Source organism: Pan troglodytes, chromosome 9 (assembly GCF_028858775.2).
Source record: "Pan troglodytes isolate AG18354 chromosome 9, NHGRI_mPanTro3-v2.0_pri, whole genome shotgun sequence".
Classification (NCBI taxonomy): Eukaryota; Metazoa; Chordata; class Mammalia; order Primates; family Hominidae; genus Pan; species Pan troglodytes.
This window is the reverse complement of record NC_072407.2, coordinates 127270587-127298356: the sequence shown is the minus strand read 5'-3', so window position 1 is coordinate 127298356 and position 27770 is coordinate 127270587. Positions and strand designations below refer to the sequence as shown.

Sequence of the window (27770 nt, the reverse complement as noted above, 5' to 3'; positions counted from 1 at the left end):
ACCATGGACACTGATGCTTCTCATCAGACATTTCACTCATGGATTGCCAGGGTTACAAATAGATGGCAGCTTCCCCAGGGCAAATTATTCCTTTGCTCTAAATGTGAAGATTTTAAATGGTGACATTCTGGCGGATCCTCAGAGAGGAGAGCCTTCGGGCAGTGCCTGTGTCTGGCTTCTGTCTGAGACCTTAGATATGGAAGTGGAGACTCCCTTCTTCCTCACAAAGGCTAGAGCAGCTCAGTGGTGACTTCTGGGGGGCTGAGCACCTTAGGGCTGCAGCCCACCTCCATCCATCCCTTGATAGCTGGGATTTATTAATCCAGCTGTATGCTGATCATTAAATTAGGCTTCTGGATCAGCATTCAACACAGGCCCTTGCTGCAGCTCTCCGGCTAATCCCTGCCAAACCAAAACTTCTCCCAGCTCCCCAGGCAGTCAAAACAGGGAGGGGTGGGTGAGAGGGAAGCGGCCTTCATCAGTCATGCCAACACAGTGTTCTCTGACCTCTCAGCCCTGCCCTGGTCTATCCTTGAGCCTTGGGTATGGAGGTGTGGGCCTTGGCAGCTACCACCTGCTAAATACAGGAAGGGTCTCCATCTCTGTTCCCCATTCTTCTGGAGAGAGAATCCAGTCACAAAACAAGTGGAGCCCACGTTCCCACCGCTTAATCGATATGTGGGCATCGATGTGTGCTGGCTGAGTGGAATGGGAATGGGTCTGCTGCTATCAAAGAAGGATGATCTTGCCCCTATTCTGGCCCCTAGCTTCTTCTCTCACTTCTTTCTTGGGAGGCAAAAGGTTCCCATCAGTTGAGGGCTCCTTCTGAACTTTGTCTCGGGAGCTGAAACTACAGAGGGAAGGGACTTGACATAGTGTTGGATGCCTGGAAGCTTTCAAATACAAGAGCCATGTAAAGGCCAAGTTCAACCCTGTGGCTTATTCATGGAAGCTACTGGCATGAGCAGAGGGCTCGCTGAGGATGGGGTTAGGCTGGGAGAGCTGGGGAAGTAATATGATTTGATATGTGGGAGCGGGGCCGTAGACACGTGCTCAGAGATTGGTGAAGGACCAGGGCTTTTGGACCTTCAAGGGCAGAGCAAAGGTGTTCCATATGCTGGGTACGCTAGAAAGAAGCCCCACAGCATCTGGTAATCTCCCAGAGGATGACAATGATGTATAAAGCAGCTACTATATGCTCCCACTAGGCTGGAGGCATCAGGGCCATAGTGAGCACAAGCCTGGCATCTGCATCTTAAGACCCCTTTCATGCTGCACAAATCTTCCGTGTGGCCCATGAGAACCACTGTGTTTGAAAATGCCAATGAGTGAGGGATGGCAGAGGAGGGCAGAGAGTGGCTGCTGGAGGAGTGCAGATGGTAGCCTGCCCACAGCACCCAGCGGGCACCTGCTGCACATGGGCGAATTTGTGGATGGACATTCTAGCTGGGTGCATTTCACATCACAGGTGCCCAATAAATAATTATTGAATTCACATTGACAGGAGAGTGTGAAGGGAAGGGTCGGAGAATGAAGGCTTCTGTGAAAGCACAGACACAAAACTCGAAGTTTCCAAAGAACCAAGGGTGGACAAGAGGAGCACCTGGGGGAAGCAAAAAGGAAAAGCGGCTGGTCTAGAGGATGTAGGAGGGCAGCCCCCACAAGCTGGGCAGGCTTCCAGGAGGAGAAGGGCAGGCAGCATGAAGACAGCCAGAAGGCACTGCTGAGGAGGGGCATGTTGCAGGAGAGGCAATCGGGGTGGGGAGCGCAGAAGATCTTGGGGGGCGGCTGTGTCTGATCTGAGGGATGGAAGCTGGGGACCAGAAGGAAAGGGTTGCGGGGTGTACAGAAAGAATCTTGGCTTTTTAAAAGTAGAAGCCCAGAAGAGTTCTGAAGAGAACAGAGATTCTCCCGACAGGCAGGCAGAGGAGGACAAAAGGGCCCAAGTGACCCGAGAATGGGGGGCCTGGCACTCAGAAACCTCTGAGTGTGAAGTTTCTCAAACACTCAGAGGGCGGTTCCGCTCACATCTGGTACCTGGGTCTCCCCCACTGTGGATTTTGCCCCAGTCACAGCAAAGGGGCTTGGCTGCGCTTGTCTGCTGTCTGATGGATGGGGTGGAGGACAGGACTGTGACCACTAATCTAGCTTCCAGTCCTAGGTCCTGGGGTCTGAACCTGGTGACTGCCCTCGGGGTCTGTGTTTGCAGGGCTCTCGCTCCCCAGGCTGACGGGAAAGAGCCCGGAGTGCCACCAGGACGTGATTGCGGGAGGCCTGGCTCAGCCCGTCGGCCCCTGGAATGTCCCAGCCTGCAGCTGGGGCTCTAAGGCCACCACACTCCCTCCCCCGTGGTGGGAGGCAGCGGCCCCTGCGCACTCACCTGTGGGCTGTCCTGGTAGGGTGGGGGCGGGACATTCTGCGTGGCCATCATCGTCAGAGCGGGGGCTGGGGAGGCATGTTGCATCATGGGATTGATTCACATGGAGGACCTGTGGGCAGGAGAAAGGGGGCCGCACCGTTAACACCGCTGAGCAGGCCCGCCCTGGGCACCCAGCAGCTCCCTGTGTCCCCCGCTGGGCCACCTGGGCCGGCTGGATGCAGCAAGGGTTGCACGCCCTTCAGGGCAACAAATGAGAGCTAAGGAAGAGGTCTGGGTGGGGAGGGTCTTGCTGTGCTATTTTGACTTGAAAGAAACAATATTCAAATCATATGTAAAACAACCGGTACCCCTGCAGCGGCGCTTTGTTCAGCATCAGCTCCGGCCTCTTGTACGTGTGGGGAGGGGGCACGAAGAGGGAGGGGGCCTGCCTGGTAGCAGCACCGGGGGACTGGAGGCCATTTGGATACCCCTCCTTCCCCAGGAGGACCCTGAGTTCCAGCCTGATAAGGGTGCTCCTGGCCCCGCTGTTTCCCAGGCTTTCTGGAGCAGCCACAGCGCGCACAGGGGCAGGAGGGCCTCAGGCCAGCTACGGGATTCCAGGGTCCCCAAGCACCAAGCTCGCCCCTCCCCAGGGCTCACCCGTCCTCAGACTGTGAGACGGAGGACGGCCTGGACCCGTCCTCAGACTGTAGCCCCAGGGTGGCTGCCTGGAGGCCTTGGGGAAGGGAAAGAGGCAGGGAATGCCGGTCTACTCCTGTACTTTCCCAGGCTCGGGCTTGTGACTATGGGCGTGTCCACAGATGTGCCTGCATATCCTATTAAGGAGGACTTTCCTCAGTCTTGGTTCAGTACGGTCACCGGAATGTGGGGATACCAGAAGAGCTATCAGAGCCAAATGGGCTACCTGCCTCTTTGGCTGGTAGAAGACAGAGGCCAAGGGTGACTTGTGTATGGGAGGGCGGGGGTTGGGGGACTTGTTAGTGAAGCTGGGATGGAAGCAGCACCTCCAGATTCCCAGCTCTGGGTCTGCTCCACTGTTGCCCCCATCATTTCCCCATCACCAGTAAGCAGGCGAGCTGCCCCCATGAAGCCTCAAGATTTCCTCTTGAAGTAGGATGTGGTGCCATAAGTGGAGACAGCCCGGCTGTGCCACCCAAGGAAACAGAATGTCCAGAGAGCTGTTGTGCTACAGTAGATGCTCTGAAATATTTAGATCTAGAAGCCACAGGCTAGTTGCCTGATACAGGGCTGTCCACTGTAGGGTAGGAGGTTGCTAAGAGCCTCTGTGGAGTGCAGGACGTGTCCTTCTCCTGGGTGGAGGGCACTGTTGGTGTAGAAACCTTTGTGAGCACAGCACTCACACCCTCCGTCCCCTCTCCCTGAGGCACCTGGGGCTTCATCCTCTTCCAGCTGGGCCCTTCCCAGGGTCTTCCAAAATGTTCACAGACCTGAATTCTGTGGGAATTTGAGAGTGCTTTGGAGCTGCTGTCATCTAAAGGGGCTGGCCTCCAGGGCCGTGTGTGTGTGTGTGTGTGTGTGTGTGTGTGTGTGTGTGTGTGATTCTTTTGGTTCTTTTTCAGGAAGTGGAAGTAAGATCTACTCTGACCTGACCTGAGTCTCCAAGATACCAAGTATGCTTTGACCTTCTGCAAAAAGCACTGGAAAGGCCTGTTTCACTCAATAGATGTCTACCAACTACCAACTCTGTGCAGAGAACAGTGTGAGGAGTGTGGTGGGACAGATGAATGAGGCATGGCTAGGAGAGGGAGGTCATGGTCCTAAAGGAAGAAAGAAAATGAGGTGGAGGTGGGTGGAGAATGCACAGGGAGGGATGGCTCCCCCGGTGCTAAAAATGCCGACTTCAGGCCGGTTCCGTCGGCCTCACCGCCTGTCACTCGCCCCCGCCTGGCCTCCTTCAGAAGACGGACTACCAGGATATCTTCACAACAGCATGCAGGGCCTCGCCCATCTCACACACCGCTGGTCCCTGAGATCCAATTTCCTTTTGCAAAGGGATGCAGGAGGGGGCTTTGGGGGAGCCTCTCTCTTCAGGCAGGGGAACCAAGGCCTCTGTTCACAGCTGGATCTTTGTCTGGGTGGTGGTCAGCATCCCAGAGAGCCAAGAGCAGAGTGAGGGTTGCAGAGGGAAAAAGGTGGGGGTGGGGTAAGATATAGACTTTTTGAGACATCAGAAGGAACTTCCAGAATTAAGACTTTTGAGATATTAAAGTGGGTGGAATTTCTCTTTTTTGGACCCTGACAAAATAAAGGAAATAGGAATGTTTCAGGGGCCTATTAAACATAGCCTTCCCTGGAACTCTGGCAGAGAAGGCAACTTTGGATAGGGCCCAAGGGCCAGGATGGTGGGATCTCTTCCCGGGAGCATCGATCACAGGTGCTCATCCGCCAGGAAAAAAGTGAAGGGCCATAGCACCGTAGTGCCTGCAGCCTCCAGAAGAGGGAGCCTGGGGGCAGAGTCAGGGTGGGAGCCGCCTCAGGAAGGAGGGCTTTCTCCCCCTCTTAGGGGCAACTAGTTCTCTTTAACCTCGGGCTTGGGTCTTTTGGTAACCTCATTCCATGGATTAGAAAGTCATAATGAAGGCAAAACAAAGGAAGCTCAACGAGGAGGGCATAGGCTACAGAGAGGCGCCTTTCATTCACATTCTTTTGTTCACTGTCCAGTGAATGGAAGGCAGGGTCATTTTAGAGGCGCTGTCCCCAGAAATATTTGTAGCAGCAGGAGGGCTGCCCTGTGTGGGGGTAAGGAGGGGTGGTTAAGAGTAGTCTGTGCCCAGAGACAACCACCCATGAGGCTGAGACTGTTCAGTCCTGAGCCCACCAGGCTGCGGAGCAGGGCCAGACCCGCGTCGAAAGAAGACACAGGAACAATATTCTGAGGACCCAGATGGCCCTGGCCCCTCCCCCTCCTTGGGGTCACCACAGGCCACTAGGCCACTGCCCCATTACCCTCTGGGGGCTTCTCCTGCAAGAGAACAGGAGGCCTTTTCATTAGAGGCTTAAGTTTCCTTCTCTGCTTGCTCAGGCACAGAAGCCTCCGGCAACTTGACACTCCGGGAGCTCAGCTGCTGGAGACCCTGCACCCATGTCCGGAAACTGGCTCTTTTCCTCACACCTCTCCACCCACACATGCACTTCCCCGGTTCCTGAGGGGCCACGTGCAACCATCCTGGAGAGGAATTTGGGGATCTGACTCGCCTTATCTGTGACTTGGCTGGGACTTTGCAGTGGGGTGTGGGGGAACTCTTTGAGCCACAGCGGGGGTCCTGGCCCTTTGGGGGAAGCCTGCCCTTTTTGCATTTTCTTTGGGAGAGGGAGGGGAGCAGCAGGCCTGAGCCCCTGCAAACCTAGCCCCGGGCTTCAGAGCTTTTGTCACGGATTCTGAGAGGCTGCTTGGCCCTGTCCAGAGGCCCCAGTGCTCTGTCACCAGACACCTGGGCATTCAAGGGGGCACAGTCAAGACTGCAAGTGAAGGACAGATGAGGAACATCTCCCATGGAGAGGTTTCCCATCGCGAACAGGCTCACAGGGAAATGTTGCTTTTTAATTTGTTTTGTTTTGTTCAGTGCTGAAAACCTTTATGATATGACATCTAGGAGGGAAAAATTCTAATGCAACACTTGACCCCACAATGACATCCAAGAAGAAATCATTTGTGTCTCTGATATCATCAGAAGAAACTAAAATGCCATTTTAGAGAGCCCAGGAGCCACCGAGGCAGGATCAGTGGACGCAAAGTCATAAAAGGACACCCCTTTAGGAAATGGGATGGGCAGTCCTGGGCACCCACCTCCCTCAGCCTCCTCAACCCATGCCCCCCACAGCCCTGCACCACCAGGTCTGCAGTCTGGAGCCCCAAATCCAGTGTGTTGACAAACAGGCTCAGAAAAAAAATACCAAGCTCATTAGGAAGGAGCTCATTAGGACTTGTTGACATGAAACCCATTAGACCAATTAACATTCCATTAACGGCCTGGGTCACAAAGGGGTTAATGCTGCCAGGCAGTAATTGGGCCAGTGTGCCGGGGTTGGGGGCTCAGGGCCTTAAGGATGAGACACAAAGTCTAATTGGGAACTCTCTGGCCAGCTGGCCTGACAGCATTTGTTCCTGGCCCCTGACCCTAGCTGAGACAAATTGATGGGGGATAGGGAAAGTAGGGCCAGCTCGCTTGGCCCCTCACTGTCCCACCCACCTGCCCCAAACTGGAGACAGGGCCCATGGCTGGCACAAGGACAAGGGTGAGGGGACACTCCCACCCTCCTGGACTCTGACAGTCCTGTTTTCTTCCTTCACGCCATTCCCCCCACTCCCTCTGGTCAAGTTTCTTTCTCAGCCCCGGGGAAGTGGGTCCCTTCTCTCCAGGAATTGCTTTGCAGTGATGTTACCCTCTTAGAAGAACTCTTTGGAGAAGCTAGAATCCTTCAGGCCCAGAGCCCCGTTCATCTGAAGAGTGCTGGAGTTCAGAGAGAGGGATGGAGGGGATGGTGGCCCTGGGTCTGCCTGCCTTCTGGCCCCTGACCTCCTCCCCTCCTTCCTCCCTTCCTTCCCCCCTTCCATCCTCCTTTCCTTCCTCCCTTCCTGTCCCTTCTTCCCTCCCTCCCTTCTTCCCTCCCTCCTTTCTTCCCTCCCTCCTTCCTTCCTTCCTCCCTTCCTTCCATAGCAGCCAAGAGGCACTCATGAGGGCCCCTAGGAATGCTTCTTGTCTGTCCTCCGACACATACAAGCAGCATGCTCATGATTTTCCTTCCCTTGAGACAAGTAGGGGCTGTGGAAGTCCCATCCTCTGTCTGGGTCTCAATTTCCCCATCTGTAAACTTTGGGATTGGATGAGGGAATTCACAGGGCCACCCCTCAGTTCTCAGTTCCCATGATCTAAGCCTGGCCTTGGGGTAAAAAAAATTCTGGATTCCACATCCAGTAGAATCTACCACTTATTCTGTAACCTGTACAAGTCACTTTCCCTCTCGGACTGCAGAATGAAGGGATTTCCCCAGAACATTCGGGAAGCCTTTGCCCAGGATTTGCACTGCACACATGCTTGTTGAATGGAACGGAAAGGGTTGGATTGTAGCTTCTTTCTAAAGGCCAGCCAGCACCCGACTTCTCTTCCTCCCATCTAGTTGGAGAGTGGGAAGGAGGCCCCTGAGGTCAGTGAGCCAGGAGCTGTCAATCCCTTCAGCCCAGACGCCCCCAGGTTACCCCTCCACCCCCACCCCCAAGCCGTCCCCTCTGAGCAGCTGCCCAGGCCTGGGTTCTGACGTCTAGACAGATTTGCAGGAGGCTGAAATAACACAGTGAACTCAGCAGGAGGGACTGAAAAGCTGCATTAGTAACCTGGCTGGCTTCAACATCTCCCTCTGGGGCAGCCTCCTCAACCCTGGCGCAATCCGTCTCTTTTTCCCTCAGCCCCAACACCGCGTCCAAAATGATCTTCTCTGGCCCAGCTCCCTTCCCAGAAGTGGCCTGTAGGTGGCGTCGCAGGGCCCGCTTTAATTGCATTATATAATATAACCTGTTTACTAAATCATGTAATCAGTCGCCTTAGGATTTGCAGCTTGGGATGTGTATGGAGAATTGGACTTTGAGTCAAATTTAAAAACAAATAAAAATGAGAGGCAGCTGTTGCTGATAGTGTGATATTCATCTTTTGGAAACAAATTCACCCCAGTGCTATAAATTATGCCTGGAAAAAAAAAGTGTTGCTGGTAGAACGGAGTTGGCTAGGTCTCCTCTGCTGGCAACTCATAGCGATGAATCTTGAAATAACGGTGTCAACCTGTCACTGATTTCATGTGACTCTGTGGATTTATCTAAAGAAGCAAAGGCGTGTGGGTGCACACGAGCACACACACATAGAAACACACACATGCAGCAGGTCTCTCTGCAAAACCCAGTAAGGGCTACAAGTGACAAGCTGGAGGCGGGGTGTCTGCCAGAGCTCGGTGGTCCCTGAGGCTTGGTGGATGGAGTTGGCACCGAGAACTGAGCAGTGACAAGGGTGAGGTCAATTTGTGGTGGCAGAGGAGGACAGAATGGAGAGAGAGGATGCACCATGGGCTGGGAAGCTTGACCATGTGAGCAGGGGTTTGTCACCTCCAAATCAGTTGTTGTGTTGAAATGTTTCAAAAAGAGGGAGAAGTGGAGGCTCCTGGAGGGGAGGACTAAGGAATTTGGGAAGAGGGGCAAGCTCCCCAGAGCCTGCCCCACCTCACAGCACAGCAAACACCCTCGCCTGCCTCTTCACCCCAGGGACTGTGGGCGCTGAAAGGAAGCTGGGGACCCTGAGGATTCAGGCAGCAGGAATGTGGGGCTGAGTGGGTGCTGCTCTCTGCCTGTCTTTCTGATCCGGGGCTGATGGGGGGAAATGGAGATCCTCCAGTCTGCTGAGGTCAGGCTTGGAGTGGGGTCTGGGAGCCAGGGAGGGAGGTTGTACATATCTATGTTACTGAAGGAGGGGCAGGTACAGAGGAACTGAGTGGGATTTGCACTCAGGTCTCACATCCTTGTTCACTCTGTGTCCTAAAGGCCAGCTAAGAGGTCAAAAATAAGCCGCGACTCCACAATGACCCAGGTCCCAGGGCACGCTGCACCCGGCACAGAGCCCAAGTCCTTGCAGAATGTCACAGCCAGAACACCTGCTTCCCTACTGCCCCTCCGGGTCCTCCTTGGAATACTCAGTGGGGAGGCAAAGATGACAATCAAGACAAGCAGACGCTTTGGCCACCCATAGCTCTCCATACTAATTGTCATTTGCCACCCTTCTGGGAAGCCAACTTGGGAGGTGGTGCCAGGTCATGCCCTAATATCACGATGCTGGTGTCCAGGGAACAGAGTGGGGACAGAGCAGAAGCCAGCATGAGCTTTGGCTAGGACTGCCTGCTTCTGACTCCCTAAGAGATGTGCAGATCTCTCTCCCTCAATCCTCCTTCAGCCCTTAAATGCCACATGGAGTGAATGCTTTGGAAATGGTAAGAGCCTTCTGTGAGACCAGAAAATCCAGAGACCCTTCCCACCCAACCCCCAATTTCCATCCCAAGGAGCGTGGCCTCCCCCTAATGGCCTGTGGTCCTACTTCCGAGGGCCTAAACCTCCTCTCCCGTCTCCACTCCCGAGTCCATTTTACTGTTTGTTCTTTATTTGGAGCAACAATATGTCCTCACTGTGGTCGGGCCAACAGATCACTTATGCACTCACTGACCCCAGCCTAGAGATGAGCAGAAGCTTACATTAGAGACCCACCCTGGAGGAGAGGGTGCCGGGTCCCTCTGTGTCCATGGTTCACTATGGGGAGGATTAGTGGGCACACAAGCAGCATGATAAAGCAGTGTTTGGGGACAGGCCCCAGCACTGGGTCCATCACCCTCCTCAGCCGCTCCCTCCTCCATGGACAGGACTTGCCTTCCTTGAACTCCAGCCCGACCAGTTTTCCCAGAGAGGAGCCCCACCGTCCTGCCCTTTGCTGACGGCCATGCCGCTCTGACTCACACGGAAGCCAGAGTCCCAGGCCTGCAGTCTCTCCTCCTTGGGTCCCCAGTTCAGCTATTTTTTTAACTGGGCTTCACAACACGGAGCAGGAGAGTCAGATGAGCAACACCCGCCCTGCTCCCGCGCCCTCTTCCTGGTCTTGCTCCCACCTCTCCACACCGGGAACCAGAGTGCTGGAGCCCCACCGCCCTCCCTGCCTCGCTGTCACACCTTTTCTGGCTTCAAAAAGCCGCTGATATATTTTACAAACTGAAACAGCAATTTAATTCCCCCTGATAGCGGCAATTGTCCATTAGATCTTCCTACCGAGGAGCTTAACAATAATTCCTTTCATCCAACTGCTTGCTTCTTCTTGATCTGAGAATCAATCCCATAAATAGCAGGCAAGAGTTCTCACATTACTCTCCCCTCCAGCTTTTAGCATTTTGATGAAGATTCTCATCTCCTCTTTAAGCACTTTACAACTTGGCAATTTTTCCCCCTTTGGTTCCTTTAAACAAAATAAAACAAAAAACAGAAAAAAAAAAAAAAAGCGTGCTGGCTGGAAGGGGGAGCTCAGCCCTTGCATTCTGCTCACAGAAGTGGTGTGCGCCTTTTCCTACCTGGAGGCAGGGGGATGGCTGCAATGACCTGCGGTGGGTCCTGTCTGCTGGAAAGTGGGTGCTGCTCTGCCCCAGAGGCCATGACTATTGTGTCCCCAAAACTCACACTCACCACACCTGGGTCCCGCTTTTGCCAGTGATGTTCAACTTAGGGTACCTCTCCCATTCCAGGAGCCCCTCCCCCTATTGTTCACCCCCAGGAATGGAGGCGGGAGGGAGGCCACAGCTGCTGCCCTGGGGTGCTCTGAGCCAACTCCCTCCCCCAGCCTGTGGCCCCCTTGGAACCTTCTAACCTAGAGAGGGGATTCTGCCCTTTTGTTTTCCTCTCCAGCCCCTCCATCTCTAGCCAAACAACAAGAGTGGGAGAGGTGGGGAGGCCCAGGGAAAGGAGAGAGCTTGAGGCCTTTTATTCAATTATTTTCCTTTTTTTTTTCAACATGCAAGCAGCTCCAGGGATCGGGACAGTGGAGAGCCCTCCAGCTCCTCCACGGTGGTGGCTAGGGTGGAGTGTCAGGGCACCCGGGAGCCCCGGCCCGCCCCTCCCCCGAGACACTATCATGTGCTCTCTCGTCTGCACACACTCACAGAGAAACAGATCTAAAAATGAACCTGGGACTGAAGTCCCCCTCGACAAACCTGATTCCCAGGTTTATTATTATTTGTCAAGAGCTGACAGCAGCCGCTGCTCAGGCACTGAGCTGAGAAAACAACACAGGCCGGGCCCCTGAGGCCCACAACTCAACAGAGACAGACAAACAGCTCCAGCGCTGGGATCCCAGGTGGAAAAGCGCAGAGCCACCTCCGGCAGCCCTCTCGGGCTCCCTCCCTTTCATAAGTCTCTCTTCTCTGAGGCAGTCAGGAGGGCCCTGAAGCTCCCTGGGAGCTGGGGGGAGGAGGAAAGCAGGCATGAGGACCATGTAAGGTGTGAGCAGGGTGGCTGGAGCAGGGGCTGGTGGGGGAAGGAGGGCATGGAGGCGAGGGACCCTGAAGCCTATGCATTCCACCTCTGGTGCAACCTCAGATTCTCCTGGAGCCAGCGGAGCTAAAAGGGTCAGCCAGGCCCCTTTTCTCTCTGAGGACTGTACTGTGTCCTCTGGCTAGATGATACCTTGTTCCAATTTTTAAAACTTGCCTTTAGGGAAAAAAAAAAAAGTCAAGAGTCAGAGTTGTGGAAGCAAGTGGCTCTGTGCATTCAATTTATCATTGAGAAGCCACTAGTTCCTGAGACGCCCATACCCAGCCAACGTGTGCCCTTCCTGCACCTTCCTGGTGGCCCAGGCAGAGCTCACAAGAAACAAGAGCTCTAAATAGAGCCCACGGCAATGGGATCAGCTAGAGGAGGAAAGGCTGCCCAGCCAGGCTGCCCCACCCTTGGTCCTCACCACCCCCTTGGAAGGAGGGCGGGTACACTGGCTCTGTGTTCCTGAGCTTCAGAAAAGCCAGCCCTGGGGAAGGGAAGATGACAGCCATGATGTGAGAGGACGTGGCGCGGCCACGCAGACTCGCACCCCAGCAGATACTCCCTCCATCGCCCAACCTAAGATGCTCTCGTGCCTTTTGCTGTGTTTCTTGTCTGCTACCAAGGTGTTCTGTATTTCACAGCCATGCCCTTCCCTTCATCAACACTTGGCTCCAAAGCCTACTGTTCCATGAAGCCTTTCTTCCCCTTCCACTCCAGGACTACACATGGGAAATCAAGGCGGGAACAATCATCATGCATGTTTCTGTGTTATGGAAAATCTGCTCCTCACCCGCATGTCCCATCTTGCCCACTGGCCCCTGTTCCCCCAGCAGACAAGATCATGGCTCTGCCTTGCATGTTCACTGGGGGAGAAGGGGCAGCCTATGCAATATGACTGCACAAAGTCTACCTCCTTATGGAGCCTCAATATATATACATGGTTATAGTTTAATTTCTTTGGCTTAACTCCTTTTTTTCTTTCCTTTTTTTTTTTGAGACGGAATCTTGCTCTGTCACCAAGCTGGAGTGCAGTGCAGTGGCACGATCTCGGCTTACTGCAACCTCTGCCTCCCGGGTTCAAGCGATTCTCCTGCCCCAGCCTCCCAAGTAGCTGGGACTACAGGCATGCACCACCACACCCAGCTAATTTTTGTATTTTTAGTAAAGATGGGGTTTCACCATGTTGGCCAGGCTGGTCTCGGTCTCTTGATGTGATCCGCCTGCCTCGGCCTTCCAAAGTTCTGGGATTACAGACATTAGTCACTGTGCCTGGCCGGCTTACTTTTTTTTTTTTTTGAGATGGAGTCTTACTGTGTCACCCAGGCTGGAGTGCAGTGGTGTGATCTTGGCTCACTGCAACCTCTGCCTTCCGGGTTCAAGCGATTCTCCTGCCTCAGTCTCCGGAGTAGCTGGGACTACAGGTGCCTGCCACCACGCCTGGCTAATTTTTGTATTTTTAGTAGAGATGGAGTTTCACCATGTTGGCCAGGCTGGTCTCAAACTCCTGGCCTTGTGATCCACCCACCTCGGCCACCCAAAGTGCTGGGATTACAGGCAGGAGCCACCGTGCCTGGCCTGGCTTGCTCTTAAAATGTAAAACAAGCCAATCCAAGAAGTACAACCCTTTGAGTCCCAGCAGCCATTTACACAACAGTGAGAATAAGTTTGTCAGTTTCTGGAGCCAATTTGGATGTGAGTGAGATGATAATATAGAATTAATAACAACTGCCACTTACTGAGCCGTCCCTGTGCCCCAGGCATGACACTAACAGTAGATACGGGTCACCTGGTCTCTTTTTCTTAACAACCAGATGGTGTCAGCATTACGGTTGTTCCCATTCGTGGGTGAGCAAACTGGGGCTTTGAGGAAGTTTCCCGATGTTACACACAGTCTGATCCCAGAGTCTGCAGGGTTAACTGGAAGTCTCAGGGTGAGGGCAGGAAATAGCAGGGAAGGACTGAGACTCCTAGAAACTGGAGAAGTGCAGAAAAGGTGAGGCTGATTATAAAACCAAGCTGCCAGTTTAGATTTGGGCCCTCGAATACTGGCTGTCCTTTGACTTTCCTATGCCCTGATTTTCCAAGCATCATGTTATACTGACACCACTAAATGTCTTCTGTGTTGCCGAGCCTGGGCTTTTGTACATCAGTTAATGGACACACACTCTGTGCCTTCCCACGGTGGGGAAGTTCCTTCCATCAGCCCTGTCATCCTGCTACAGCAGTGTGTGTACACATTTTGTTAAATATTTCATTGCATTTTGCTCTTATTATTTTATAAAAATGAGCGGGAGATGGGAAAATGAAAGTGCTGATCCCAGCGATAAGAAGTAGGGGTCTCGTAAACATAATACGACTGAGACGAAGATGGAAAACGTTAAGCGAGCTGAAAGCGGCAAATCTTGAGTCTTCATCGTGGACTCATTGGACTGTGTGTTCAATTAGGAGGAGAAGGAATAAAATTAAAGAACACAAAATGATGGAAATGTATGGCTGAAGACTGCATCTCAAAGGCGATGTATAATTGGAATCTGATAATGTGTCGTAGCTGTCTGGGAGCAGAGCTCCGGGAACGCATGGGGCACATACGAAAGCCAGGCTGTCTGTGCCTCACCCTGCTCTTGGCGGCTCTGGGGCCAGGGCTCTGAATCACATTGACTGTGATTCTGTCAGTGTCTCTGTCTTGTCATACTGGACTGAGGGGCCCTGCTGGGGCCCAGGAGGAGTGAAGTGGGGTAGAAGGGGGCATGCAGTCAGCCTGCTCTCTGTGACGGTCTCCACTTGGCCTTTCCCCACACACCCTTGGCTTTCCAGGGACCACCCACAGCTGTAAAGAAGTCCCTGTTCTGGAATGAAATCTGTCCATGACGCACAGGCTAAGAGGCAGCTGGCTGTATCTTGGGAAAGCGTGTCCAGTGGAGCAGTATTAGTGTTTACAAGTCAGGGCACCCCATCGTTAGGGAGCATCCCCTCTCTTGTCATATCTCCCTGAGTCCAAGATTGCCAAAGAAGCCCCTTCCTGTTCACTTCAGAGTCTTCTCTTCCGCTCTCAGCCCAGAGAGATTCCAGGCAGCAGTCTGAATGGGCAGCCAGTGAGCCAGCAGCAGGGTTATTACCCACATCCTCTGAGGCAGGCAGCTATTAAACAGAAGTGCGAGGACGGAGCTGTGTTCTACCTCCCACTGGCTCGGGTTGTTCTCTGCCAGGTCCCGTCCCCTTCAACCTCCAGCCTTGGAAAGGGGCTGTGGTTTTCTGGCTCCTAAGAGGGAAAACTTTAGTCATGTGCTGGCCCTTTCAGCTGCTCTCAGACACAGAGGAGGAGTGTTTCATATTAGCAGCAGAGTCTTTGAATACTAGGAATGGGTCTGAAAATTATAACTCGCAGTGAAGCTTAATTCTGACTTGCGCAACGCAACCCATTTCCTATCATTATGGTCTGGGTGGAAAGAAAGAGTCCTGCCTTTAGTACAGAATCTTTGTAGTCTCGATGTTCAAGATCATGCCTTCAATTTGCCCTCTTCTTTCTCCAGTGAGATGGACATCATCTCTCATGCTAGGGCAAGGACCAGGGAGTGGAAGAAGAGGAGGAGAAGAAGGCAATTTTGCACAGTGGACTCTGGCCCTCAGGGACCAATTAGGATGCTTAGAACGGTTACTAATCCCCTGGGATCTGAGCATTTGTTAGTCTGGGTCTTCCAGGGTCAAGCCTGTCCAGGGAAAAGGAACAAAGTGTCTCTACTTCCAGATCAGGAGGTTCTGTCCAGAGTAGGTTGATCGGAGCAGGCAGGGTGCTGCATGTGAGATGTCTGCTCCCAGAGCCAGGCTCTGGGATGGGAAGGAGAAGTAAACGGGGCTACTCTTCTAAGATGACTCCCCAAGGGCACAAGTTTGCCTGGGGCTGGGGACGATCCTTGCTGTCTTCAGCCCCCCTCGGAGCTTTCTTCTCTGTTTAGGGCCTGGCTGTCTCCAGTGAGAGCCTGTGCTTTGTGGCACTGCGAAGAGCAGTCTGCTGTCTCTTTGTCCTGCAGTTCATAAACGTGAGAAAAAGAGCTCACTTAATGAGGCACTTGCCACGGTCAGGGATGATTTCACTAGCAGAAGCTGTGTGCATGTGAGCTGGGGAAGTGTGGGGAATAGGGAAGATGGGCAGAGGGAGACAGGGAGGTGAGGAAGCCCATTTCAGAATGGTGGGGAAAGTCAGGCAGAGAGCTCCCCAAGGGGGACAGAGAGCGGATGCTGGGGAGATGGAGGGTCCAAAGGAGCTGTCCACAGTGAGAAGCCAGCTGCTGCGGCTGACCTGAAACCCAGCCTCAGCCTTTTCTTCACTCCTCAGGAAATGAACGCTTCTTCTCCAATTCTGGAAGCAGTGGGAACTCCAGGCACTAGGGCAGACTGTCAGACAACCAACAGAGGTGGAATGGTCCTGAGTCATCATGAGGTCTGACTTCTTCCCGAGACAAATAAGGAAACTTGCCCAAGTCCACGCAGCAAGTTGGAGATAGGGCCCTAATTAGAACCCGGGTCCCAAGTAGCAAATCCAGGCCTCATTTACTGAGCACCTATTCTGTGTCAGGCACTGTGCAGGGCAATGGATGTCCCAGAAGGAGAAAACAGACGACAAAGGAAAAGAAATGAAGACGTAGCAAAATGGAGATTTCCCTGTGCTGAAGCAGACAGGTGACTTCAGACTTAAAAGATCCCAGCGCTAAGAAAGGAGAACAGAAAGCAAACCTCAAGCCCCAACACATGGTGGTGAAATCAGAACTTTAATGGGAAAAGAAGAGAGAACCACACGTTCCCATGGATCCTCATTGCAAGATTGGAAACAAGGAGATGGTGCAGCCATGTCAGCAAGTTCTAGGAGAAAAAGGTTTTGAACCTGGGATTCTGAGCGCAGTCCGATTATCAGTCAAGTATGAAGACAAAGCCAGTGTTGGACATGTGAGAACTTGGAGTTTATTTCCCACTCGTTGATATAAAAAATAACTAGAGGTTGTAGCCCAGCAAACGAAGAAATCCGAAGAGGCAGAGAACACTGAACAAGAAAGAGTGGCTGCTCAGGGCACCAGTCATGACACCACAGGGCTCAGAAGGTTCTTCCACAGCAGCCACGTTGTAACGACCCTTCCACAGGCCATTCACACTGCTTAGTTCTGTGGTTGAATACATTGCCATGCCCACAGTGGTTTTAATGCTTTTAAACAGATTTCCATCTTATAATCACCTATAGAATGCAGAGGTAAACTACAGCAATGTAACAGTATAAATCTTCTAAATCTTAACAATGTAAAAATCATAGATAACTTATTATTATGCAAAATATAATATGTAGTACTATATACAGTATATTATATACAGTATAAAAGTATATGGCATACTATAGATCCTATATATCATATATAATTATATATTATAGTACATAGCATACATATGTATTATAGTACATAGCACATAATATACCTCATATGATTATATATACTAACATATAATATTACATATTATATAATGTATATTATAATATATTTATTATATGTGATTTTAAAATACTGCATATATTATATAGTATACTATATAATATAGTGTATAGTATTATATATTATATATCATGTAGTATACAGTATTATGTATGATATATAATGCTATATACTATATTATATAGAGAATATACTACAGAGTATACATTATATATTATATATAATATGTAGTGCTACACTATATAATACATAATCTTTATAGTATCTATAATGCTATATGGTATGTGTTATTTAGTCTATTACTATTATGTTACATTATTAAGATTTAGAAGATTTATACTTATATTAATATATAGGATATATTATATATGGTGTATATATGTTATATAGTACATGTAATGCTATGAACTAAAAATAGATAATATCAAATGTAATTTGATAAAAACTTATCAAAGTAATACAAATTGGAGGGGAAGGATGTGTGCTAATTTCCTCAACTTTCATAGCAGAAAGTTAATGGATAAATAGATAAACTGAGAAAAAAGCGCTTAAGCATATTATCTAATATAATAAATGTTGGCCATCAAATAACTAAAGCCAGAAGCTGTTGTGGTTGACTTTGGATCATGAGCCTTGTGGGGAGAGGTGAGGGTAGGAAGGGAGAGTTTTTATTTTGTATCTTTTACACTGTTTGCTTTTTCCTCTCACACATACTTCTAATTTAAAAAATAACTACAATAAATAAATAATTATGCATCTATATAATAGAAAACTATGCAGCAGTTAAAAGTAATGGAGTAGATCTATTTGTTTTGACCCAGAAAGCTATCAATCATATAACCTATGTTTAAAAAGCAAGTTTTTAGAACAATATTTAAAACATAACATTTAACTGTGTTATAATAAACAGCAAAACCGGTAACATGTAGTCCCTACCTTCAAGGAGTTTTCTGACGACGCACCCACTTCCATGTCCTCTGCCCTGGGCCATCTGGCCTGCTTGGGACCTCTTCCCTTTGCAAGATGCATGCCTCTTATTTGCTTGCTTGTTTGTTTTTTAGAGACAGGAGTCTCCCTCTGTCACCCAGGCTGGAGTACAGTGGAGCAATCATAGCTCACTGCAGCCTCAACCTACTGGCCTCAAGCAATCCTCCCTCCTCAGCCTCCTGAGTAGCTGGAACTACAGGTGTGCATCACCATGCCTGGCTAATTTTTTAAAATTAATACCTCTTTTTGCAGTAGATAAGAACTATTTTGTGCATATTTCAAGTAACAACTCTAAGTTCTTGACTATAAGTGCTCAGTCCAAAGACTGGCCTGGATGAAACTGCACAAGAAATGAACAGCTTTCTACACAAATATCTCGTGGAGGGAAGCAGAGAGGGGAGTGAGAATCCAAGGACTACAGGATGTCAGGCCTGAAAGACTCCTTGGAGAGCCTCTAGTCCTCCTTCCTCATTCACAGAGAAGGAACACATGTGGGGCCCAGAGAGGGGCAGTGGCCAATAAAAGGTCATGCGGTTGGATTATGATGTCCAGAAAAGACAGAACTGGGCTTTGTGAACAGCCAGAGTCAGGAAACAGCAGACAAACTGAAGGCTGACCTGGGAGCCTGAAACCATGGCCTGCAGAGAGAGAATCCTACAGGGAGTTCAGAGGGGGCCTGTTCAGGAGCTGCTCAGAATGCAGACGGCTTGACTTTGAGGGGAGGCCTGCACAAATCAGACCACATCGCCCTTCCCTAGTGTCCATGGTAGTGGGAAAGAAGCAGTTTTAATAAAGTAGAAGGTGGCGCTTTGGGGCTCAAGGGGAGGGGCTTGCACAGGAACTGGCATTTTCTGAGCATTTCTGATGCACCAGACATTGTGTGAGGTGCATTCTTGTGCATTCTCTCATTTAATCTGCACAGAAGCCCCATGAGGTAAATATGATTACCACAATTACAGAAAGACAATGATGGTAAGAAAACTTAAGTGTCCGGGCGCAGTGGCTCATGCCTGTAATCACAGCACTTTGGGAGGCCGAGGCAGGCAGATTACTTGGACTCAGGAGTTAGATACCAGGCTGGAGAACATGGGAAAACACTATCTCTTTAAAAAAAAAAAAACAAAAATCAGTCCAGCATGGAGGTGTGCACCTGTTGCCCCAGCTACTCAGGAGACTGAGGCAGGAGGATCACTTGGGCCTGGGAGGCAGAGGTTGCAGTGAGCTGAGACTGTGCCACTGCACTCTAGCCTGGGTGACAGAGTGAGACCCTGTCTCAAAAAAATGAAAAGAAAAAAAAAAAAGAAAACGTAAGTTACGTAACTTGCCCCAAATCTCACAGGCAGCAAATGGCAGAGCTAGAATTGGAGTCTAGGTTGGTCTGGTTCCAAAGCCTAAGTTTCCTCAAGGAACCAGAGGACTCCAGTAACTATGTGTTCACCAACTGAGAAGAGGAGATATGTCTCTCCTAAATGGGAATAAAACAAATGCTGTTCCCTTCCTGAACCCTGAGTATGGAATCAGCTCCTTTACCCAATCCATGACTATCCAGGTACACTGGCTGGCTCTTGAGAACTAAGGTTTATGTTTGCCCAACAGGACTTTGAAAATCCCCACCTCAGAGGATATCAGCATTTGGGGCTCCCTTTCTCCCTAGCAGAGTTCCTACAGTACCAGGCTCAGAAGAAGATGGGCTAGGACCTAGCATGAGTGCAGGGAAGAGAAGGAGCTGGAGTCCAGAACTCTTGATTTCCAAGGTTTCAGTCCTGAATCTGTCCTGTACCAACCTCAAAGGCATATGACCTGCTCTTGCCACCCCTCAGACACCGGCCCCCAGCCTCCTCCTATGTCTTCCTAGGCACCTCTGCCTCCACTGAGCCCTGACTCTGGGGGAGGCAGGCAGGCCCAGGAGAGTATATATGTCAGTTAGGGTTTGTCGTTTACACGTGGAGATCATTAACGAGACTTATTTTTAAATTGTAATTGCAAAATGTAAATGCTCCCCAAACCGATGTGTAATTGCTACCCCCTCCACCCCAGCCCTTCCCCTCTGGTGCCAGCTTTGCAAGGAGAGAATTAGAAAATAAAAAGGGGGTGGATTATGTAAGCAAAACGATTTTAAAAAAAGAGAGTGAGAGAGCTAAGAATTTAAGTGAGACAGCTGGCAGCTTCTCTGATTGCCACACTTCCAGCATTAGCTGCAAAAATTGTCCTTGCCAGTTGCACCCATCCAAGCAATAGTGTCAACTGTATTTAGTCCCTAGAACAGACCATACTGCCACTCACTTGGCAAGATGGTTCAGTGGTTAGTGTGTGTGTGTGTGTGTGTATGTGTGTGTGTGTCTCGGGACTGAGAGGGCAAAGGTCAGGGGTGATATTTGAGGTTGCCTCTACCCCATCTGTGGAAGCCTTCCATTCTACAGGAAGACATAATTCACAGCAGGATTAGCAGTCCATCAACCCTGTTACCCATATTCTACCATGCAGGTGATGGCAGGAACACCTCCATTCTCCCAGGCTCAGACTGGCTTGTTTGGACTCCAGCATCCACAGCCTCAGCCTGCAGAGAAATAGGACTCTACAGGAGAGTTCAGCAGGAAGAGCCTCAGTTCTATTCTCAGTCCCAGAGAAAGCCACTGAACTTCGGCATCAGCACACTTCACATGGATTCACCAGGTGTAGAACCCTTGTCCCTTTTTGTACCTTCTTCCCATCTTCTTCAATCCCTGCCCACAGCTGCTGTCTACAGTGAACTCCTTGTGACATCACTCTGCTACACAGACCCCAAATGTTGAAAAGGCTCAACTTGCCCCCGAAACGGGCATCGCCCAACCCACACTCAGCGAAGACTTGACCTGCATAGATACCTTCCTCTCAGCTTCCACCGCGAGGGGCCACAGCTCTCCCGTGCCACCCACCCCTCGTTGTACCTAGAACACAGAGCTCCCCAGACAGGAAGAAGGACGAGCATTGTTGCCAGTCTGTCCTCAGACATGTGGTCCTCTAAATAGACTAACTAGCTGCTTGGAGAGCTGGGCAAAGGGACATTCATCTTTGTGATTAACTCTCCCTCGTTCCCTCTCTGCAGGGAAACCAGCTTTGTGAGGAATTTGGCGATGATTTCTGCTGCCAAAATGGAGACTGATGAACTGTAAGATCATGGTGGCCCTAAGACATCAGGGAAACTTACAAAATCCTGGGCAAGGTCCTTTGGAGTTGGGGCCCAATCTCACCATAACAGATCCAGCCCTTATCATGGCATACTGGAAAGAGAAAAGGGTTGTTTTGGATAACTGGATTTCTACATCCCCGCCTATATTGATACTTACGTCTGTGGGATCATGAAGTTACTTAAGGGGATTTAAAAAACCCTATCAGATAAGAGGATTAAATGAGATTCTCTATTCAAAATGCTTTATACGTTCAAAAGAACCATTTCTCAGAGTTCATCAGAAACACCTGGAATGCAGTTTCCATGCATCAGAAAGATTTGGGGTGCAGGTTCCTGAGTCCTAATCCTGACTCAAAGCATCAGAAGCTTTGGCTTTGGGGTCCTGGAACTGCATTTTTAAGGAACCCCCCCACCCCACCCCGCCACCACCAGGTCATTCATGGGTGATAATGTTTGCTCCAGAGGGCGGTACAAATGTGATCATCATCTTGATACTAAGCAAGGCCCCACCCATCTGTATCAACCACCATTTATTGTTCACAGAACCATTTATTGTTCACAGAATAGATGAAAAGAGACAGGAATAAGGCCCAGCCCTCCTCCTCAAGGAGCTAAGGAGGTGACATGAAGACATGAGAATAATCACACAATGATTGGCTTTCAAGGTTGTTCACATTAAGTGTCAGCTCATGTTCTGAGCTCGTTCTAGAGGCCTTCAGAAGAAAAGATATCCTGCTTGGGGGGTGTAACTGTATGTTAAAGGACAGAAGAGCATTTCTTACTGTTTGGGTGATCCCGGGGCCTCTGAGATGGTCCTCAGGAGACTCACTCCCCTCTTTCTACTTCCAGCTGGGCCAGAATTTCTTCCTGTCTGCTAGAGCCAAAGCACCTGCAAAAAAGGGTAGAGCAGCTCTCAGCAGGGAAGGCAAGAAGTGCAGGGGTGGTCAGAGAAGAGGGGCTTCCGGGCTGTGTTCTCCCCTCTCCAGGCCTCTCCAGGATGTCCTCTATTCTGTAATTTCCCTTGCAGCCATTTCTCCTGTATTTGCCATTCAACTCTCTCTCAATGTGGTCACTGAGGCCCATGGAGCCACTGTAGCCAGGCCCTGGTCACTGTTGAACACGCTCTGGTCACTGTTGAACACGCCCTATTGTTGTCCATCTGGCTTCCTGAACCAGGAGTGCCTGCGGCCCTCTCCCCCAAGTGTGGACAGGTGCCTGTGAGTGATTTCTGCGGTGCTGGGAAGACCACAGCTGACATCTTGTATTAAGGCTGTGGGGAAACTCAGAGGAAGGGGGGACAGTGGTAGATTTGCCAGGCGTGCGGATAAGTTGCAGATCCAAATGATAGCGGGCTTCGACTGGGGTCTGGAGAGACACTGAGGGGTTAGGGTGGGTGGGGAGGTGTCCAGGGCAGCAGGGAGGAAGAGTCGGAGGGGAATGGGCCTAAAGCAGCACTTAGCATTGAAGGATAACCTGTGGCCTCAAGCTGGCTTTGGCTGCATGACTTATTTTTATTTTTAGATTAAAGTGAATTAATTTTGTTTCTCAATATTTGAAATGGACCATGGCATTGGCAAATGGAGGCTGGGTGGTCAGCACGGCCATAAGGTCTGGCCGGACACTCCTCAAACAGTCCCATCAATTTCTCCTTGTGGATGAGTTGCTAATTGGACTTCAGTGAGGCTGTGCTTGGAGCCAGGATGGCAGGGTCGGGGGAGGGGGCTGCTCTGAGGCCTGGGCGGCACTTTCAGAGCAGCATCGGGAGAACCGCTGGCCAGCAGGGCCTGCCCTACACCAGAGGTAAGTGCATCTTTAACATCAACAGTTCCTTCCTAGTTAACACCATCTTACTCTCCCTGTAAAAACACATTTGCACCTCAGTAAAGAATGTAATTAACCAGTGACATGACAACAGGAGGAGCTAAACAGTGGCCCAGGCCGGGAGCTGCAAGGGGTGGTGGTGGTGGGGTGGTGGAAATTTAGACATTTGCCTGAACAATGAGACTTTCTCACCTCCCTTCTGGTGTGTGTGTGTATGTGTGTGTGTGTCTGTGTGTGTGCACTGCTGGGAGGTGAGGGTGGCAGAGAGACAGCATCCGGGATCCTGAGGGAGGTTTGAATTCCTGGGGGCAGAAGAGAGGAAGCCAAGGGTGCTGGGAGGTGGGATGAGCTGAAGGAAGCAAGGATAAGCAGGGTGGTTTGTGAATTTCCATTAACAAAAGCTCTCTGGATTAAAACAAAAACCCCTCCCTTCTTTGCACCCCAGGCTCCTCCCAAGAGGAAATAAGAGATACCAGCCATTGCCTGCCCTGGGCAGCCCCTGGGAAGAGCCCAAGAGATCAGGACCGGCTCACAGGCGTCATCGTGGTCCAGTTACTCCTAGCTTGTTCCCTGCACCAGGCTTCTCCTCCATGTGACCTCGTCTGTGAACCCTGTGACCGACTCCCGGTTCTGTGGCCACCCCAGCAGCAAACCTGGGAGATATGCTTGATTCCTCCCTCCTCCAAGCCTCATCTCCTCTTCACTCCCCCATCACTATCCCACTTCTCATCCTCTTCCAATCAGGGCTGAAGATATCTTCCCTCCTTTCTATCCCCAGCTGCACAAGCTACAAAGGGCCCTTCTCCCCTCCATGCTCCTCCTTCCCACCATCGGCCCCACAGCGCACCCCTGCACTGCTGCTTCCAGGCAGAGCTACCGGGACAGGTGACTTCATTCATGCTCTTCAAGGTCTCATCCATGCCAGGCACTGCCGACACAGCCGTGAGTGCCTCACACCTGTGATGGGCTTACAGCTGTGGCACCACGTCCTCCAGAAGTACAACGACTTCCTGCTCAGAGAAGGCCTTCAACACACATCTGCTCATTGTCTAGAAAGCAGCTGGCCCCGACTGCCTTTCTAGACTCATCTTCCACCCTGCACCATGGCTCTCTACTCTCCAACCACTCACAACACTTGCCATTCTCCAAACCTGTCCACAACTTCCCACTCCCGTCAATGCCCGATTCTATATTTCTGTCTGATCAGATATTTCTACCTGAACCATTCCTCAGTGTTCACGCAAACATTCTGGCTGCTACCTCCACAGCCAGAAGTAATTTTTCCTCCTCTGTGCTTCCAAATAACATGCTGCTTGTCATTCTCTGAAAGCTCTAGTCACATCCTGTCTCATGCTATGGTTATCTTAGATATCTTTCATCTCCTTCCAAACTATAAGCTTCTCATGGGCAGAAGTCCTTTCTTAAATCTGTATAATTTTTTCAGTTCACAAAGTACTTTCATGTGTAATATCTTCTTTAACTCTTAAAGCAACCTTTAAAAGTAGGTATTTTAATATGATGATTTTGTTACCTTTAAAAAATAGCAAATGCTTCTTGTACAAAATAGACAAATAAGAGGAAAAATGTTAAGTTAGTAGCAATCCTACAATACAAATATAAGCTACAGTTAATATTTGGAGTAAAATGCTTCTTTTTTAAAAGCAGTATCATATTTTCATACTGTTCACTAAATAGCCTTTTATATTTAACAACATATCATAAACACCTTTTCATGTAGGAGAAAAATATATTATAATTTTAATGATTATGGCATTCCATTTATGGGTATACTATAATTACTCAGACAAATTCTTCACATTTGTTGTTTAGATTATTTCCAGTTTTTGCTATTATAAACATATAATGACTTTTCTTGCAGTGGACTCTTGCTCCAGACTTGATCATTTTCTTAGGATAAGTTTCTGGATGTGGAATTGCCAAGTCCAAAGGTGTGTTCATCTTAAGGAATTTTTACAAATTACTTGCAGGAAGGTCACACCCATTTACATCCTATCAGCAGCGTATGAGAGATGCCTTTCCCTTGCCAGGTAGTTGCTCTTATTTTGTAGATGTGGAAAATGAGGCTTAGGAAAGTCAAGCACAGGGCTTGCCTAAGAAAACAGCCAGCAAGTGGTGTGTCTTCTGACTCCAGACATTTTGTTCTCCCAAGCTCTCTGCTTCTCTTTGCCCTTCTATTTCTTACCAATCCAAAGAGAGTGCTTGCAGTAGTAAGTGCTAAATTAATGTTGCACTCCCAGAAGGAGAGGCAGAGGCGGCTGTGCCCTGAGTGGTGGGGTGGGCCAATCCTGGGAGCTTTGCTAACATCAGCCTTTTCCGGGTGTCTGAGGCTGACTTGGTAAATGACAGATCTGTTCTTTGGTAGCTTTGTACTACTCCCTCCTGCCCTGTTCTGGGAAGGTACAAATTGCTTCATTTTAGTCCCCATATATTAAGAATCTACCTTGTGCTGGGGCCTGGGCATCAAAGACACAACACACACACTATCTGTCTCTGTCTCTGTCTCTCTTTCTCTCTCACTCACTCTCTCTCTCTCTCACTCACTCTCTCTCTTTCTCTCTCTCTCCCCCGCTCTCTCCCTGTCTTCTAGGTGTTTACAGTCTAGTGGGCAAAATAGAAGGTAAAGAAATAATTGCCACCTACAATGTGTGTGTGATGCTGCTTCTGACTGTCAGCCTCCAGATCCCACAATGGCCAGAGCAGGGCTCAGGGCCAGGGTCAGGGCTGGGGAGGGGAGGAAGCCCTGCCTGCCTGGTGTGGCCTCCAGCCTCTGTCTCTTTCATTGTGTCCCTCCTGGTGCTGGGGTTCCAGGGTTCCCTCCGACATCCTGCCATAGCCATGTGTTCCTTGTCTTTCTGCTCTAGCTGAGCCTCTGCTGCCCCCACCCCAAGACGACACAGAGGAGCTACAACTCAGAGAGGAATCACTCCAATATCAGGGAAAGAAGCTGACCCTGTTCTCCACTCAGGGAATAAAACACACATTTGAGAGAGGAAGGACGATCAGAGGTGACACCAGCATGCCCCCACACAGGGCACCGCTTCAGGGCTACAATACACTTGGAATTCTCCTTCCCAGAACTGACAACTGCCGAGTTCCATTTGTTTCCCAACAGCCTACAGAAAGCTACAAGGCATAAATACAGTCTGTAATCTCCTTCCTGTCACTGCCAGCAATTCCACCAAGCACAAGGGGGACCACTCACATGACAGAGAGCCAGGACTGCAGGGAGGAGGAGACCCCTGATGGCCACGGCCATCCTCCCAGTCTCCAACCCTCCTCTTGCCCTCCACACTCAAGCGGTGTGCCCCTTTCTAGATTGCAGGCAGAGGGACCCAACAATCTCCTTTTTGTCACCATGCAGAGCTCTTCCTCTCTGAAAGCTAATAAGCAGCACAGCAGGCAGGGCCAGGCCACAGATGCAGACAGAAAGTCAGAGAGAAATGGAAGGATGGGAAGACACGGGGCTGTGTGACCCAATGACCCGGATGGTTCAGGGAACAAGAAAGGAAGCAAGAGCTTCACACTGAAGATAAAGTTCCTCTGTCCTCACGACCTCCCCACCTCCAGCACTGTAGCTCCCACAGGCCTCTCTCTGCCTATCCAAGTTCATTCTACTGGACCCATCTGTGGACATGGGCTGGCTTCCCCACAGATCACCTTTGCCTGTTTTGCCAACTTGTGCTTAGGCTTTTTGCAGATGAGTTGGATAAGTGAAGACCGAGCCTCTGGAATCTGTGGCCAGAGACCCAAACCAAAGACTTGTCCCCTGTCCACTCTGGGAAGGTTACCCCCACTCTGGTATCTATCTCAGGAGCATAAAACACCAAGCTTTTTTGTCCCAGTTGGCCCAAGAGCCTAAAAAAGCATCTGTTCTCACTCTGGAGCCCACCAAGGGCCTCTTCTTCCATGAGTGCAGTGATGAAAGTGTGGTTTGCCTACACGGACACGCCAGCAGTCCCTAATAGCTGATGTTTGTGAATCCTCAGGCTTCACCTCCCTGCTGGCGGGGGTGAGCTATGGAGGTGTGGCAGCCAGGACCAGCTTCATCACACATTTGCTCTGTGATGTTGGATGAAGCATGCCACCGGTTTAAATTCTGTTTCCTCCTCATCATTATTGGTTTTCACCATTGCCATCTATAAACAAGGGGCTGGACCTGACAGTGTGACATTCTCTGATCTCATTCCCTGATGATGCTTGATCAGCTGTTAAATTCAACTGTCATCCCAGGGAAAGCCTCAAGTTTCACCAAGGCAAGGAGGCTGATCTCAAAGACACCAGATGCCAATCCTCTAGAAAGAAAGGGGCTCTTTGGAAGCTAAAATAATTCATCAACTTGTTTATGGTGTTTCTCCTCTCCTCAAAAGTCTATAATGGCTTGCCAGGGCCTAAAAGACAAAATTGAGATTTCTTGGCTTCCATTCTTCCCCTTCATAATCAGCCTGACCCTACCAATCTTACCTAATCCCCACTACTTTCAAATCTGAACCTTTTCTCCAGCCAGTCCAGGCTGCCACTGCCTCATAGCCAAGCACACCCCCTGTGTGAGTTCCCTGGCCCACCTGCCACGCTTCCCTTTCCTCTGTTGTCCAGGTCCCATCCAACCTGCAAAGACCAGCTCAAGTCCTGCCTTTCTGCAGCAAAATGAACTCAGCCTCTTGCCCTCCTCACCCTATTACCGACCCTTGATCTTACTCAATTTTGTGAGCCCCTGCTTTGTGCGTGAATCTTAATCTCCCCTCGATGTCATCATAAGCTTTTGATTGTGAGACTTTCATATTTCTCTTATTCCTTCCATACATACCTAGGTGAGTACTGTACCCATGGAGATCATGGAAAGTATTGTTCCTG

The 27770-nt window shown here is 50.2% G+C and overlaps 1 protein-coding gene across 10 annotated transcripts in view; it reads right to left on the bottom strand.

Moving 5' to 3' along the window:
* Nucleotides 1-27770, bottom strand: part of PKNOX2 (PBX/knotted 1 homeobox 2) — a 320839-nt gene that overhangs the window by 79294 nt on the left and 213775 nt on the right. For 6 of the 10 annotated variants that reach the window (XM_054661696.2, XM_016922234.4, XM_016922232.4 and 3 more), the window contains 2 exons: nt 21860-21966; nt 2381-2489 (listed from right to left, as the gene is read on the bottom strand). In XM_054661696.2, coding sequence (XP_054517671.1) covers nt 2381-2467 — 87 coding nt within the window. In that variant the 5' untranslated portion in view covers nt 2468-2489; nt 21860-21966. Of the gene's footprint in view, nt 1-2380; nt 2490-21095; nt 21169-21859; nt 21967-27770 lie in introns of all 10 variants that reach the window. The other 4 variants (XM_063783482.1, XM_063783484.1, XM_054661694.2 and 1 more) reach the window with 3 other exon arrangements.